Here is a 15899-nt window from a genome sequence, read left to right as displayed (position 1 = left end):
GTTTAGTGGTGGACTTGGCAGTGTTAGGTTAATGGTTGGACTCGATGATTTTTAAGGGTCTTTTCCAACCTAAATGATTCTATGATTCTACTTCACTTTCGCTGCAAAAAAAGAGATTTGAAAAAAATCTGCAGTTCAACTCAGATCAGGAACAACGTGGACAAAAACCTGCTTGTTAGATAAGGCTAGGGTGATCATAGAAAAACATTTATATTTTAAAGTTGACTTCTTGAATGGATACTCTCTGATGTGAAAGACAGCCGTATTTGCTTCATTTGGGATGCTTCTTTAAACCACGGCTTTATATAAGGAAACAATTCCTGCTCAGTGCAGTGGACCATTTTCAACCTTCAGATCCAAAGACATCAGCGTTTGCAAAAGGTCGCATTTTGTTAGTTCCTAAGAAAGGAGGGTAATGTTGCATGTATATGTAAAAATGGGAGAGTGAACCTCACCAGATGATGAGGAAGTTTCAACAGTTTCTTTTCCCATATGCACGTACAGACATACACAAACCAGCAGAGTGACCAGCTAAGTTTTTGGAACATTTCATCAAAAATGTGGCCAAAGTTTGCAATTTGATACAGCTGATGCCGTGGAAGCACTATTACTCTCTTTTGACCAGCGTAACAGTTTGATCTTTATCAGTTCAACTAGTGGCTATGAAAGCTGATAAATCTTATTTCAGGAAGGTTTTCTCTGTATCCTGTACAAACCTGATCCAAGATTTCTGATGATGGAAGTCAAAATGAATCTCCAAATCATTATTTTTCACTTTTGGTGAGGAGGAGGAGAGGATGTTTTAAACAGAAAGTTTCATTTACTACTTGGCCATCATGTCCTAAAACAAATCCCACCTCTTCATCAAACCCTTCTCTTTGTTAAGGTGTTCCAGAACATCAACTGTGAGCAGCCTTTAACAGGAAGTTCAACAAAGATAAATGAAACCACAGGTTTTGGCTTAGGGTTTTGGGAAGGGTTCAGTGTTCAGTGATCTCTTACTCAAGGTCTTCATTTTGTACTGATGGTATTCTGGAGATCACCAAAAATATTAAGAGCACTGCCAAACTTCAGGCTTTCCTGAAAAACCCAGTAGGAGGTAAGGGTACCAATGTTTAGATGCCAGTACTTAACTGTATTTGTTTTTTCCAAAGGCATCAGTGCCAGCAATTTCACAATTATCCACAAGCAAAGCTTCTTTAGAGATTATGTATGAACACCTCCACCACCCACCCCACCCCCGGTGTCAAAAATTTTCAGTCCAGTGTCTTCGGTTCCCCTTCTGATGTTGGTGACTGTCCTGATTTTACAGCTTCAGAGGGGAGAATCTTAAGACATGCGCAGTGACTAAACTGTCCAATTCCATATTATTAGATAGTGCAAATACCTGCAAGGTGACTGTAGATAGTAAATAAAGCATGGACATCATTCTAAGATGAAAATAGAATGAGGTTGTGATCTTATTAAAACAGTGGAATGAAACAAACTTTTTATTGCATTCTTTCAGAGGTGGTTACAAATAATGTTTCAAGATAAGTGGAGCATAAGAGTTGCATACCAATGCGTGAGTGGGGGGGTAAAGGGCCCTTTCAAAGAAGGTTTCCTATTCTTATTTTCTAATTAGGTAATGCTCATTTGGGACCCTAAGATACTTCCTATCTGAAAAATACAGGAATTGCACAAATAAACTCGTAAAACATCATATGAACAATCAAAGAAATACTAAGTATGTCTAAAGAAGTGCTTGCACTTCAGAGCATTGTATTCCCATGAACTATTTGCAAAAGCTTGTATTTTACAGGAAAAGTATAAGGGATTGGCAGATCAGTGGAACAGAATTGCATCACAGACTGTTTCTTTAGAGAAAGTTTTACGGCAGTTATCTGGATGCTCTCCTGTTTGCTTTCAAGTAGAAAATGGTGTGGGGGTTGTTGGGGTTTTGGGTTTTTTGTGGCAGACAGAAAGCGGCAGCCAGTTTCAGATAATTTTTCTGGAGTAGGTCATAGCGTGCTTCCACCATTTTAATCTTCAGGAGGTAATGAACAACATAAAAGCAAAAGATTTTCTTCATCTCCAACTAAGCTGTGGTTTATGAACCTCCTGTGATTTTCTCAGAAGACCTTTTATTATTTCCCTATAATACTATATTACTATAATTATGATGATGATAATCTTCCCTGTAACTGTCTCGCTGATTTTTCCAGTGAAAACAAATTTTGCAGACACAATTTGCTTCAGTTCATGGAGTGAGGAATAGGACTTCATAGACATCAAGAAGGCTTATTGTTTAGGTGTAGTAAAGACTAATTAATAGTCTAGTCTGTAATGAATAGACTAGAAAAGACTCCATTTTAGAAAGTGGACAAGTACTCACAGTACTGTTTCACATACAGTTCTTGATTAGATTTTTAAATTAAATATGTTTGTATTTGCTTTCTTTTGTAATCTGAATTGTATCCTGGTATTAATAGGAGTTTTAAATGAAAAAGTCAGTAGATAACATAAGATTCTCCTTTAAATTTGCAAAACTTCTGGGCCCAGCATCAGTGGATTACAAACACTGAAGTTAGAACTGTTATTAATGCTTCTTCATAAAGATAAAACGTGTCATACCCTCATTCTGCTTTCTTACCTTGTAGGGACCTTAGTGATTTTTTTTTTTATTATTATTACTTATGTAAGAGTTCATTGTAAGTGGTTCTGTTTGCACGTTGACGTTGTGCGGCTGCATGTGTTTATGTTGTGATAGTCCCCTCTTTGAGGCCTGTACAGTTTTACAATGATATTTACTCAGATGCTGAGTAGGAATACCTATGTATCAGGCAAGGGGGGGAGATGGATACTGTAGAGGGGAGGGAAGAAATTCAGTATTAACTTACAGTGCACAGTTGTCCAAAATCCATGTTTGCAAATCATTTATTTTATTTTGCTTCAGATAATTAGTGAAGGGACTAATGTATGCAAAAAAAGCAATGCATACAGTTATTGACAGAGGTTTTCAGAAACGTGAAGGTACTGATGCATCAGCCTTACAAAGAGTTGATACACAAAAACAATCTCTCATTTAAAAGAAAAAAAAATGCAGGCTTCCATCTTCTTCCAGCTTGTCTGCTGATGACTAAAATCCTCTGCTTTTGTCTTCAAAGTGTGAATATATTTCTACGTTAAATACTGAAGTTTTTTAAAATAGTCTGAAATGTATTTTTTTCTATACTGGCTTAGGAACACATGCAAACCCATCAGGCTGGACCTTCACTGAGTTCCCAGAAGCCTAGAGTGTTTAAGTGTGATACTTGTGAAAAAGCTTTCGCTAAGCCAAGTCAGCTGGAGAGACATAGTCGCATTCACACAGGTAACACCAGAAATTACTTCTATCTCGCAAGATTTTCTCATGAGTATATGGGTGTTATATCTGGAGTCCTTGCTCATGGTTTCAGGTAACTGCATTTAGATGTCAACTTAAGCTTAAAAAAAAAACAAGTAAACTTCTAACTGAAAGAGTTTAGAAATTAAAATGAGGAACAGCAGACTTGAAATCTCAGAAACTGTGATGTTTTGTTTAAAGCCAGAACATCATGCTTAGTGGTGTGACTAAGCTTCTCCATATTTTGGGACTGGTAGTACTGCAACAGTAATGTGAATGCATGAGCTTGTATCTAGAAGTTTGTCAGTCTTTGAAACGGATTAATTAAAGCATATTTTAAAGCATTAAGGTGGTGTAAAGACACTGGATATGATCATCTTCAAGCATATAAGAGAATGTGCAAATGAGTGAGTGGGTCTGCTCAGTGACGTTAAATAAGGGACAGTCTTGACTGCTGATACTGACTGCTGTATGCAATGCTTCATTGTCGTTGAACTACTTATTCAGTTCATCTCTTTCTAATGCCAGTGCTTTTAATTTGTTGTGTTCTTTTCTGCCTAATTATTTTCTTCAACTGTGACTCTATAAAAAGACTATACTGACTTCTTCTAGGGAGCACACATTTTCTGTGATAAAAGTGCTTTTCAGGTTGCAGCTTCTGCTCTGCGACAAGTTGAAAGCTGTACATAGGATAGCCCAACTGCCTTCACCTTCTGTATCTTAAGAACAGTGTTCTTAAGAACATGAATTCTAAATATAGGAGTCAGTTCTCTGAAACAACTTCTCTCTTTTCCATATGACTGCTACCAATAAAGAGCTGTCGTGGCTGCTAGAGTTAAAAAGGATGGGAAAGTTACCTGTATTGCTACTAAGCAGGAGGGGACCAAGGAATTTTACTGGATGTGCTATAGCATCAGAAGACTCCCAAAAAAGGGAAACTCTCTTTCAGTGAGTCACCCAGCGCTTTCTCTTTCCCCAATATCAACTTCTGGTAGTTAGCTTTTGGCTGCTCTTCGTGCATTTAAAGCAAAGTTCCTAATCTCTTCCTTTAAGTTACCTTGTTAACCCTATCGTTTTTCCTTGGTTAGCATCACTTGCCGGTCTTGTGATGTATAATTTGAGTTTCATCTTTGAATGGACCTTCGCTTTGCACCTTCAGATTCAGTCTTGCAGTTTTTAGTATTGCATCTCTGAAGTATAGACTTGCCTATATATCCAAGTGTCTTGTGCATGCTCTCATTTCATGCATCAAAACTTTCTTTTCTCTGGCTTTACAAACGCAATCTTATATAAACACACATACACACACACACTCACATGCGTTCTACCATGCTGTTCCAAATGTTTGGAAAGGAAGTAAATGTTTATTCAGTAGTATCTTTGAATTCTTTTTATGTGTCTGTATGACATCTATCAGGCTGTTGATGTCTTGGGACCACTGCCAGTATTGATAATTTACATTATCTTAATGTGTCCTTATACACTTGTCTATCTGTTAATTTCTTTATATATTATATATAATATATATTATATAATAATATATAAAATAAGTGTTTCCAGGGAAGACAGGCAGAGGGAAAAAAAAAGTAGATGAAGTTGAAAACATGTTAAGACTGCCACAGTCTAGGAAACTGCTTTAACTTCCCATGTAGCAGTGGCCATATAGAAAAGTCATTGTTAGGTGATGAATGACTCTGTCTTCCATTAGGGTTAAATTAGTTCATGCTTACCATTGCACATAAGCAGTTACTGAGACATAACTAGTCAAGGCAAGGTCATACTTTTTCTATCTGTGCTTTCTTGCTGGCTTTTGCAGTATATCATGAGGTTTGCAAAGAAATTAATGTAGTCTGATACTTGTTTTACCGTGGGAAAAAAGAAGAATTGGAGAAGAATTATTCACTGATTCTAAATGTTTGTGGATGAATTACATCAGGCCTATACGATGTGCAGCCTGCTGTGGCATTTTTTGATTTGTTATTTCGGTTGCCTAATTCAGCACATGGTTCGTATACTGTCAAAGGTAAAGTGGGAGCAGTAATTGCAAGAGCTGTTGCACCTCATTTACACATGAGTGTTTGAGCTTTCGGATGTTCAAGGTTTGCTAGCCAGCTGAGAGCCAGAGAGGTCCTAGGTGATGGCCCTGACTTTTGTTCACATTTCATTCCGTTGCTGAGAACTCTCTAGTAGGAAAGGATAGGAGGTTGGATAGACAGGATTCATGAACTTGGTGAATTTATGGTTTGAGTCATTTTGCTAAGGAAATTCTGAGATTTGGGAATCCTAAGAGCATGTTTAGAGATGTTGCAATGGGAAGGCACTAGGCATAAAAAGCAGATGAAGAACGTGGGTGGTCATTAAGCTGGGAAGGGATGAGATCCTTATGGATTAAGTTGTGAAATACTGCAGTGTGGGTGATACGTATTGGTTATGGCAGCTAGAGAGTATTTTAACAGGAGGGGAAGTTTTCAGTGCAGGTGTGTGATAGGATAGACTTTAGTATTAGTGGGCTGGGTCATCCACTTTCAGCAAAACTTAACTTCTGGTAGATAAGCAATAACTCTTGATAAGGGTAATGGGTATTTGCAGCCATTTGTCAGCTAGCAGCATTCATCACTGATCAGTTGCTGCTAATTGCAATTACTGTACTATGGGTGTGTATAAGCATGTTTTATAAAGGGTGTTTGTACCAACTGGTTGAAGGTAGTTTCTCTTCTGAGTATGGGAGGAAACTTTGATCTGATCTACTAGAGCTGTTTTTGTGTTAGGGGTCTCTGTTGACACTGTGTATTCTCATCTAATGGGTTGAGTGCTTATGCTTCTCTTCCCTCCACCAAGAGAAATGGTGAGTGACTGCTCTTCCTGAGAGAAAACTGAAGAAGGAGAACAGAGTGCTTCGTGATTACTGTGGTAGAAGGGAACTTTCTGGTCATATTCGGGGCAGGAAAAGAGGCAGGGGTTACAATTCCAAGAGATTAAAAGTCTTTAGAATCCCCCAATAATTTGCTTTCTGCATAACTGACTTAAATAATGCAGACTTTAAAAAAATGTTCTAGTTCAGAGTTTCACAAAATAATCTGAAAACAGGAAAGAAAGCCAGTTTCCCTTTTCCCTGCTTTGATTCACACTGCCCATTGTAATAGACACAGAGCACTTCAGGAAGGCTGGGACCAGAGCAGAGTCCCTTTATGCATTTGTTTCTCATAAATCTGCACCATCATAGGAAAAATTCTTTCTATTTTGGAATGATTTGTAATTTACTCAGTAAATCCTCAGATATTTTGGGGTTTCTTGTACTTGGGTGCTCATGTGCTAGGAATGCCCACAAAGTGTAACAATCCTTGCTAAATTCATTTTTACATTACTGTTGTCTGACGTTGTTGAAACAGCAAGTCAATCCACATGATAGTCATTCTTTCAGAAGAGAATGTTCTTTTTAAAATCCCTTAAGACCAAAAGAGTGAAAATGTGCTGCACAGAAGTTTTTAGATGGCTGCTCTTACATAAACTATGATAGGAAAGGCTAATGTAAGTCTAAACTGATTTGCTTTCCTAAAGGTATGATCCTTGTCTGTGAGAAGGTGTTTGTGATTTCTATCTTGAGTAAACGTTTTTAACGATTTCTAATGGGCAATACCTACTGAATCAGTGGCTGGAAGGAAAACACATCATTTCTCTGAATAGCTGTAAATATCGTGTACGCTCAGATTTATCAGTGAAGAGCAGTTTGGAGAAAACGTTGCCAAAATTGGAGGGAAGCAGATGCTTCCAGTTCTACCAAAAAGCCATGTGATAATCCATTACACAACACCAAAAAGACTGTTCATCTTAACAGAATAGAAAACCTGGAGTCAAAAGTATCTGAGGAAACCTAGATTTCACTTCTAACTAGTGAAATCATTGTTAACAAAAATAGAAGGAACACTTCTGTGCTTTAAAGGACCTTTTATTGATTGTCTGAGAAGTTGGATTTAGCATGGAAGCTACAACGCATGTGGGGGACACTAACATACAGGTAATGAAGGAAGAGAGAAATTAGTCCTTTAAGGAAGATTGTGGAGAAGTATTTATACTCCTCCTAGTGCTTTATTGTGCTAACTAATAACAAAGTGTATTTGTAAGTTCAGAAAGTGATTTTAGAAGTCCTTAATGACATACAGCAATGTGTCTTGTGTTGATGTCGGAGGCTGTGGTGTTGAGGGTTGACGCAACGGTCTGGTTTTGCAAAGTAGGTATTTTAAAATTTTAAAATATTTTTATAAGGAATATGTTCTTGAGTTTATATTTAGAAATTAGTAGTATTCTGGCAGATTTGCAACAATATACCTGCTTTTGTAAGCTGTGGGAATCACTAGTAGCTATTGACATAGGAGGCCACAGGTCCCATGTAGAATTACCAGAACTTTTTTTTTTTTAACACATTCGACTTTCTAGTTTCTTACAGATGTCAGCTTTGTTAATTCAAGAATATTGCTTTATTTTCATTATTCTAAATGATGTAAAAAGGTGATGGTTCCCTTGAGTACAGGAAAGTCAAACTGGTAAACTGATTTTTTGCACCTCTATTAAATAATTTAGATAGTAAATTGGATAGGAAAGATAACAATATCAGTGGTTTAGGACTTATGTAAATATTCTGACATTTAATTTGGGATGTTTTGCTGATGATACGGAGCCATAGCACTGTTTTGAGAAAGTGTCAAGGAAAAAGATCATGTCTACTTAATTTCTAGGTCATCTTGATGATTTTTACTGAATTCTGAACTGTGTTTTTATGTTGAAATGAGAAATGATTAAATACGTTTTTCTCTTTTATAAGGGGAACGGCCATTTCAGTGTACACTATGTGAAAAGGCTTTTAACCAGAAGAGTGCTCTTCAAGTCCACATGAAAAAGCACACAGGAGAGAGGCCTTACAAATGTGATTACTGTGCAATGGGATTTACACAGAAAAGCAATATGAAACTGCATATGAAACGGGCTCATGGTTACACTGGTATGTAGTATAATGATAGCAATGGTGAGTGCAGAAAGCCATATGCTTTACTAGGAAAGCACAAAAACACTTCCCTTAAGTTATTGAGGAATTAGGCACTAACAGCCAAAGACCAGAGTTGATGAGCTAGTAGTTGCACTATTGCACAACCTGCACCAAAAAGCAGGCTGAAACAGAGATTGGTTGCTGCTTATGGTTCCTTGTTTTTTATGTGGAGCTCTGTAGTACAGAAATACAAAGTTCAAAAACTATTACAGGAAAACAATTGGTTATCTTAGATCCTTTTTTTTATTCTTCAGAGAGCATCCAATGAATTTACAGAATCTGAAGTAGCTGTGTAATACCTTTTGCAGCATGATTCCTTTATTCCCAAGTGCTATATTTGCATTTTTCTTGCATTATACATCAAATCATACTCATTCGTCTTTTTCTCTTGTACTTTGGTAGGTCCTGTACAAGAGCCTGCTGGTCATCAAGAACAAGAAGGGGAAGATATTAGTCGTGCTCTGAATTTAGAAGAAGTGGTACAAGAATCTTCAAATGAATGGCAAAGTATAGGCAATGTTTTTCGATGACACCTTAAAATTTGAAAGCTAAAAAGGTTTCTGGGACTCGAATTTCTTGAAACAAGTTTTCAGAAAAGTAAAAGATGGATTTTACAGTTAAAGCTTCATACATTGAAAATATTAACAATAGAATAATATATTATAGTTTTTTTAATTATTTACAAAAAATACCTAAAAGAATCATTCTTTTTTTAAGCTTGTAGAAGAATATTGGGAAAACATCATTTAATCTGTGCTAAGTTGTCTGTGAATCAATGAACTCAGGTAATACTGTATACAGTTTCATCTTCTAATTCACAGCCAGTATATCTTTTTGAAAAATAAACTGGAACTTTGTATCAGAATAGAATGATTCCCATTTTTAAAGGAGGTGAAGAATAACTTTGTGGGAAAACCATGAAACTGTCGGTCAGCTTTCTTTTTTATGTGTTTAAAGAAATAATTGAGGTTGGAAACAAAATGTTACAGGGTAGATGCATGCAGTATAAAATAGTTTTGTTGGTTTTTTTTTTTTACAAGGCACAGGAAAACGCTGTATTTCTGTTTTAAGCTTTTTTTAGTACATTTTGAGAATTTGTTGAAAAAAATAAAATGCCATGAACTTATGGCTTTTCTTGAGTTAAACTCTTGAGAGGGAGCACGTTCATTTCATTCCAACCGCAGAGGCAGTTAGTTGTTAATTTTTACATTAAAAGTCTGAGGTTTTAAACTCAGCAGTAATTATTTAAAGAGAATCCAAACTAGAAGAGGTTCCAATGAAAGCCTCTTCTTTTATGTTTGCTGTATTGGATCAGCAGGTACATATCTCGGCATCTGTGGAAAACACAGCCATATACTAAGTCTGGGAAGTAAACATACAATTTTGTGTTAGCAGTGAGAAAGTTAGATGCACACTAGGTCACCTATATTATACAATATTCCCCAGTGCTGTAAACAGTTAGCATTTCAAATCTGTAAATTCCTCATGATTTTCTTTGTGAATTTTGGAAATATGTTACTTCTATTTGTTGTTGTTTAAGTCATTGTTTCAGCAAAACTACCTAGTTGACTAAGTAATGCTTTGAAAGGTGCCACTTGTTAAGTATATTCATAACAAAGAAACACTGGAGTAAAAACATAGTCATCTTTTAGACATTCCAAAGACAGAAGCTCTTTCCTTATTTTTACCTCGTTCTTTTGAATTTTATTTATATGTTACATATATATAGATATATATGTGTGTGCTTGTATGTATATATATATATTTAAAGTTATATGAGCCTCTGTGTGGCTGATCAGTATATTTTGTAAATACTAATCCCAGTTGCAGGAAGTTCATCTTTTCGGTTTGCCGCAAGTACTTCTAGATCAGTGGTGGTGGATTTGTTGTACTATAATACAGAGCCGGATTTTAATTCACCTTCCGAAAGATAATTGCTCTCAGATCCAAAAAGCCCTTTTCTGTAAATATTGTCTATACTTTGCCTATGATACAAACTAGTTATTTCAGATTGCTGAAGCAAGAAATCACTGTTGGTTTTGATAGGGCATCTCTTAAGTCTTTTGTTAACTCTTTGGCATATGTATATAAGTAATATAGTTGGTGACATGAAAATAACACTTTTGTTATGTGGAATATTTAATTCAAAAACATGTTAAATAATATTACTTTTTTCCAAATTCTGTTTCCTGTATTTTTTAAGCATTTGATTCTGGATTGTAGGAAATTCCAAAAACGCCGTTCACCAGAAGTGCGTGTCTCAATATTATATGTAAAGAATGTATGTGAAGTTCTTCTAGCAGTGCCTTTCCTTCCAGACAGCCCATTAGTGTTTCAGCTGTTTAAGACAGACATTATATTTTACAAGTTGTCTGAAGGCATACTGGCCCCATGGCATCGCGCCCTGCTTATCTGTAATAATGTAGTAGAATGTGCTCTGTTGCACGTACCACGTATAATACCTTTCCCCTGTTCTTTCAGAGAATACCGTATAAATACACAGCAAAGTTTTGTTGGAGTTGATTTGCTGCATAGGGGATGACACTTTCCAGAGGTTGCCAAATCCAGTTTGACAGAAGGTGATTTACAGCTGGTCACATCCAGATGCAAATCCATCCTTCATAATGGGAACGTGATTCCTGAATGCTTGAAAGCATTCCGTCTGCTCTAGCTGTGATTGCTCTGCCAGCGAGTAAAAACTGGTAGTGGTTGATACTCAAAGCAGACCTCATGAGTAAAAAGATGCTGTTTTTAAATGGTCACTTCTCAAAGTGTTACGTCTTGATTAGAGGCAATGAGTGTGTGTTGTAAGTCTTGGAAGTGTTAAATAAGCAGCGTGAGTTACGGAGTGAGCTGACTTTTTTCCTAAATTCAGTTTGCTACTCCTCCAGCACTCGGAGTCCTGTCAGTTACAGTACATAGACTTTCTAAAAACTTTTTTGTAACATAGTATTTGATTTGCTTCCCTACATCCTCCTCCCCCGTGAACTTCAAGAATTCACTCTTGAGTATCCTGGCATAGAGGTTTTCATAGCCCAGGTTCCTTGGTAAGATTGAGTTGGAGGTTTTCAAAGCAGTGTATCTGTTGATGTTCAGTACAAATACAGAAGCTGTAACCAATATGTTGATGTTTTCAAAAGATTTCCTTCCCTACATCCTCCTCCCCCGTGAACTTCAAGAATTCACTCTTGAGTACCTGGCATAGAGGTTTTCATAGCCCAGGTTCCTTGGTAAGATTGAGTTGGAGGTTTTCAAAGCAGTGTATCTGTTGATGTTCAGTACAAATACAGAAGCTGTAACCAATATGTTGATGTTTTCAAAAGCAGTGTTGAAGTAGATGCATTTTTTTTTTAGGAAGCAGAAAGAACTCTTGTTCCTAAGGCCTGTTTGAAGAGTCACACTGTATAGCGGGTAAGTGAATAGTGCTTAGGAATGTCTCTGTTCTTTCTGGTTTGATGCACTAGTAGGCTTACGCTAGCCTCAGGCTTTTTGGCTTGTGTCTGCTCAAGTATTTCTTTTGGTTTATGTCCGTTCCTTCAGTACAAGACATGACACACTCCTAGTACTGGTTGTGCATTCTTGTTTCAGGAAAAATCCTTTGCTTACAAATCAAATAGCCATTTAAACTGCTGTTTTTCAGCAAAACTACTAGTGAGTAATTAAAAGAATAAATTTCAGTCTAGGTTTTAATCTCTTTCAAGAGACTCGTGTTGGTAAAATAATGCTTTAAAGTACCGTACCTTTTCTTCTGTAGGCAGTAAATCCAAAAAAAAGCCACTTCCAGGCTCTGGAAAAGATGACTGAGGGGAAAGCAGTGTGATGAAGGCAAGGAGGAAGCTTTGGATAAGTTCTGTAGTTCTACAGTGCAGTATTTTGAAAGATTTATTTCTCAATTTTTTTTTACCTTAAATATTCTTTCCCATTTTTGAAGGCTGCTTTAAAAGACAACTTGATTTTCACATACCCTGTTCAAAGAAGATACTTCGTGCTATACTTGTTCATGAAGGGCGGGATTTCATTGCCTGTACATAGGCATTTTATGCCTTGCAATATCCCCCTGGCCTTTAGCTGCCACTCCGCAAAGACACTGGCCTCCCATAAGTCCTGTGTCATATTGTCAGCCTTGTGGGCCATGCTAAGTCACCAGCAATGTCACTAGAAGCCTGTGTGCAGGCAACTGGGTCCTGGGTCCCAAAGTGTCATTTTCTAGTATCTGAACATTATTCATAAATTGTGAAAAAAATCCACAGAACTTCGTATGTATGATCTTCTCTGTTGTAACAGACAAAACCGGTCCACATTTCATTTCAAGTTGATTACTTTATTTCAATAATGAATATTTTTAAAAGCTGTGTTCCTATAAGAACAATACGTATTCAAATTAAATCAACTATTACGTTGCAGAGTATACATCTGAATGAAGCTACAATAGAAAAATACACATAGCAACCAATGTAGGTAATAGAATTTTAAATACGTGTGTGTATGCTTAATAATTTTGGTGATTTTGTTTTCTTTAGTCTCTATGTATTTTCTATCCTCTCATCTTTCCTTGCTTCATATTAAGGGACGCTGATTTAAACCTACAATAGATTTAGATGTGAAATGCAATTAACGTACATATTTATAGGTAACTTTTACTGGGCACTTATTAGGAATGCGGTTTCAACCTGGGAAGCATTAACTGTAGTCTACAATGCATAGGCTAAAACTAAAAAAATAAAATAATTAATCAGACACTTAGATGACAGCTTGAAGAAATGGTAAGTTTAAGTAATAAAACAGTGCAATTCAGAAGAGCCTTTTATTTCCCTAAGTGTGGTTGGAAATACCATTGCCACACATTCATTTTAGTAATTTGTGAACAATTAATATCTAAATCTAACTCCGCTATAATTTATTTCTATAAGGCAACTACAGTACAACAGTTAAATGTTCACAGTAGTTTACTGTGAGTTTGCTTTGGTGCACTGCCCTTAATAGGCATCCAGATGTTACTCGGGCAAAAGATGAGCCTATCAAATGTAACACTGCTGCAATACCAAGAGAAAGATTTGAAATTCTAACGCGAGATGTGCAGGACTATCTGAGATACCAGTACTGAAGGGCTCTCTTTCAGAAATTAGACTGACTTGTTTATATATTTATTTACTTATTTATTGTACTGCAAAGTTAACGCTGTTGCAGCAGAGTTTGTGTGAAGCACCGGTGACGTCCAGTGGTCACTTGTGCAATCTTAGATGTTTCTTCTCTGGGAATATCCCTTGTTTCTTAACATTAGTCTAACTCAAATTTGAAATCCTCTTTCTCTCCCTCAACTGCTCTTAATTCTAAAGGTTTGGATGCCATGAGCAATTTGTGGTATGGCAAGAAGTTCCTTGTTACTATTGCTCTGCATCGTATTGATTCTACAACATCTGCCCCCTCCCACGCTTCACATACCTTGAACTCCCAATGTTTGGTAAACCTTTCCATGACTGCCTAATCCTGTTATGAAAATAAATTATTCTGTGAGTGAGAGAAGGAAGATTAAAACAAAACAAAACAAACAAATCAAAAAAAGTATTTGGATAAACAGTCCTTACAACTTCTGCACATGGTGGATTTTTTTTTTTTAACAGCAGTGTCTCAGAAATTCATTAACAGCAGTGCTCAGTATCCAAGACATTAGCTCTTTATTTGCAATTCTGATGTTCACTAAAACGAAACCAGAAGACTTGAGCTCGGATTAGGTGCTTGGGAGAAATAATGAAATCCAGCATACAGTTAGGGCATCCTGAAGAAGAATGAGTAAAGTCAGAGATCTTGTTACTTCACATAAAATAAGGAAAACATCTAGTAAAGCTACTTTTTGTGTTCCTTTCATTCAACTGTTGGTCAGGGATTGCCAATAGAAGTTTGTATAATCTACTGCATGCAGAACCTAATTGGCATTAAGTAATGGATTGCATCTATCTAGGTAATTGTTGCAGTTGTTACTAATTTTAAGGCAGTTACATTATGAAGCAGAGTACATGATCCTTGGATGGCATCTGAGAGCTTCAACGCCTAGCAACTGGTGAACCAGACCGCGATCCAGGTCGGGACCCAGAGCCTCCCTGTGGAGGGAAGAAGAGTTAAGTTAATTAAAAGGTACTGTACATTTGGGGCTATGAATTGAAAAACATCAATCTGTAGTACAACAAAATGTTAAATATTATCTAATGAAAATGGCTTGCAGTGGCCTCTAGTATATTGCTGAATACGATTGGATTTTTCACTTCAAAGAGATGATTGCTTTTCATATGTTTTCACATAGGATTAATTTACTCTCGTTAAATCTCTCATACAGGGCTAGGCAGTCTCTCATGAATTATTTGTAGGTGCGCGCTCTTATTCAGGCCTTCCTAATGAAAGCAATTTATTTACTTGGACATCTTGGAAATTTTCATTTTTATGGCTACCCCTGAACTGTTTGTATACTTAAAAAAACCCCCACAAAACAAAAAACCACACCAAAACCAAAAACTGCAAACCTTGCATACAAGTTGTAATAGTCTCACGTCTGAAAGAATTGAAATGTAATAATTTTATTCTGTAATGTTTATTAGGGTAAATTGTTAATGTGATTGTAACAACCTCAGTCTTGTATGGAAAGCTCAGATGCAAATACGGGAAAAAACTAAGAAAAGATAAAGGGCTGAAACCTGGCCTATTTTTACAAATAATAAGAAAACATCAAACTAGGGGAAAAAAAAAAACCAAACTTGGGACAATTCATAAATCTGCAATTGAGAAAAGCCCTACAGCCGTTTTACAGCAAAGATGATCCAAGCTGAAAATTTGGCGTTTCATATTTGGAATTTAAGATGAGCCTCATTGGGTATCTTTTCCCGAGGCTTTAGGAACTTTCTAGGCAAACCTTGAACAATACACTTACAACCACAAATGTGAGATAGTGTGGTAATTGTTACTGTAAGCAGCTGATAACTGAACCATTTACTTCAAAAAAATTAAGCATATGTGTACTTTGGGATTTTGTTTTCTGTATTTATATTCCTCTTCTCATCTTTCAGTGCTCCCTCCTTAATTTTACTGAACTGTTTCAAGGAAAATTTAGTGTAATCCCATTAGGTAATTGGCTTTTTTTTTTTCCTAAGTTATCTTAAAGAGTGGATAACTTTTTTATTGTAAAAGACTGCAAAACTATATAAAGAAATCGTTATTAATGCCTCCTGCTATAAACAACGGGTCTAAATCAAATGGGCCTGAATAAAACTCTGATATGAGTTCCAAAAGTTATAATGGCTCGGAAAAGTCTATCTAAAAAGTAGATAATTGGCTTTTTTTTTTTCCTAAGTTATCTTAAAGAGTGGATAACTTTTTTATTGTAAAAGACTGCAAAACTATATAAAGAAATCGTTATTAATGCCTCCTGCTATAAACAACGGGTCTAAATCAAATGGGCCTGAATAAAACTCTGATATGAGTTCCAAAAGTTATAATGGCTCGGAA

At 36.4% G+C, this 15899-nt stretch overlaps 2 protein-coding genes across 4 annotated transcripts in view; one reads left to right on the top strand and one right to left on the bottom strand.

Annotated features, from left to right (window-relative positions):
- The window catches only part of ZNF236 (zinc finger protein 236), an 88597-nt gene extending 74122 nt beyond the window's left edge, over positions 1–14475 (top strand). Inside the window, exons 30-34 of one of the 2 annotated variants that reach the window (XM_019471361.1) lie at positions 3223–3352; positions 8184–8360; positions 8808–8912; positions 11760–11816; positions 14395–14475. In XM_019471361.1, the coding sequence (XP_019326906.1) occupies positions 3223–3352; positions 8184–8360; positions 8808–8912; positions 11760–11785 (438 nt within the window). In that variant the 3' untranslated portion in view covers positions 11786–11816; positions 14395–14475. Of the gene's footprint in view, positions 1–3222; positions 3353–8183; positions 8361–8807; positions 10577–11759; positions 11817–14394 lie in introns of those variants that run through there. The other variant, XM_009276667.2, reaches the window with a different exon arrangement.
- The window catches only part of MBP (myelin basic protein), a 131028-nt gene continuing 127834 nt past the window's right edge, over positions 12706–15899 (bottom strand). Inside the window, exon 9 of one of the 2 annotated variants that reach the window (XM_019471363.1) lies at positions 12706–14503. In XM_019471363.1, coding sequence (XP_019326908.1) covers positions 14447–14503 — 57 coding nt within the window. In that variant the 3' untranslated portion in view covers positions 12706–14446. The remainder of the gene's footprint in view (positions 14504–15899) is intronic. The other variant, XM_019471364.1, reaches the window with a different exon arrangement.

Source organism: Aptenodytes forsteri, unplaced genomic scaffold (assembly GCF_000699145.1).
Source record: "Aptenodytes forsteri isolate BGI_AS27 unplaced genomic scaffold, ASM69914v1 Scaffold97, whole genome shotgun sequence".
Taxonomy (NCBI): domain Eukaryota; kingdom Metazoa; phylum Chordata; class Aves; order Sphenisciformes; family Spheniscidae; genus Aptenodytes; species Aptenodytes forsteri.
Note: the sequence above shows the minus strand (reverse complement) of the source record. Positions and strands in the feature narration are given on the sequence as shown.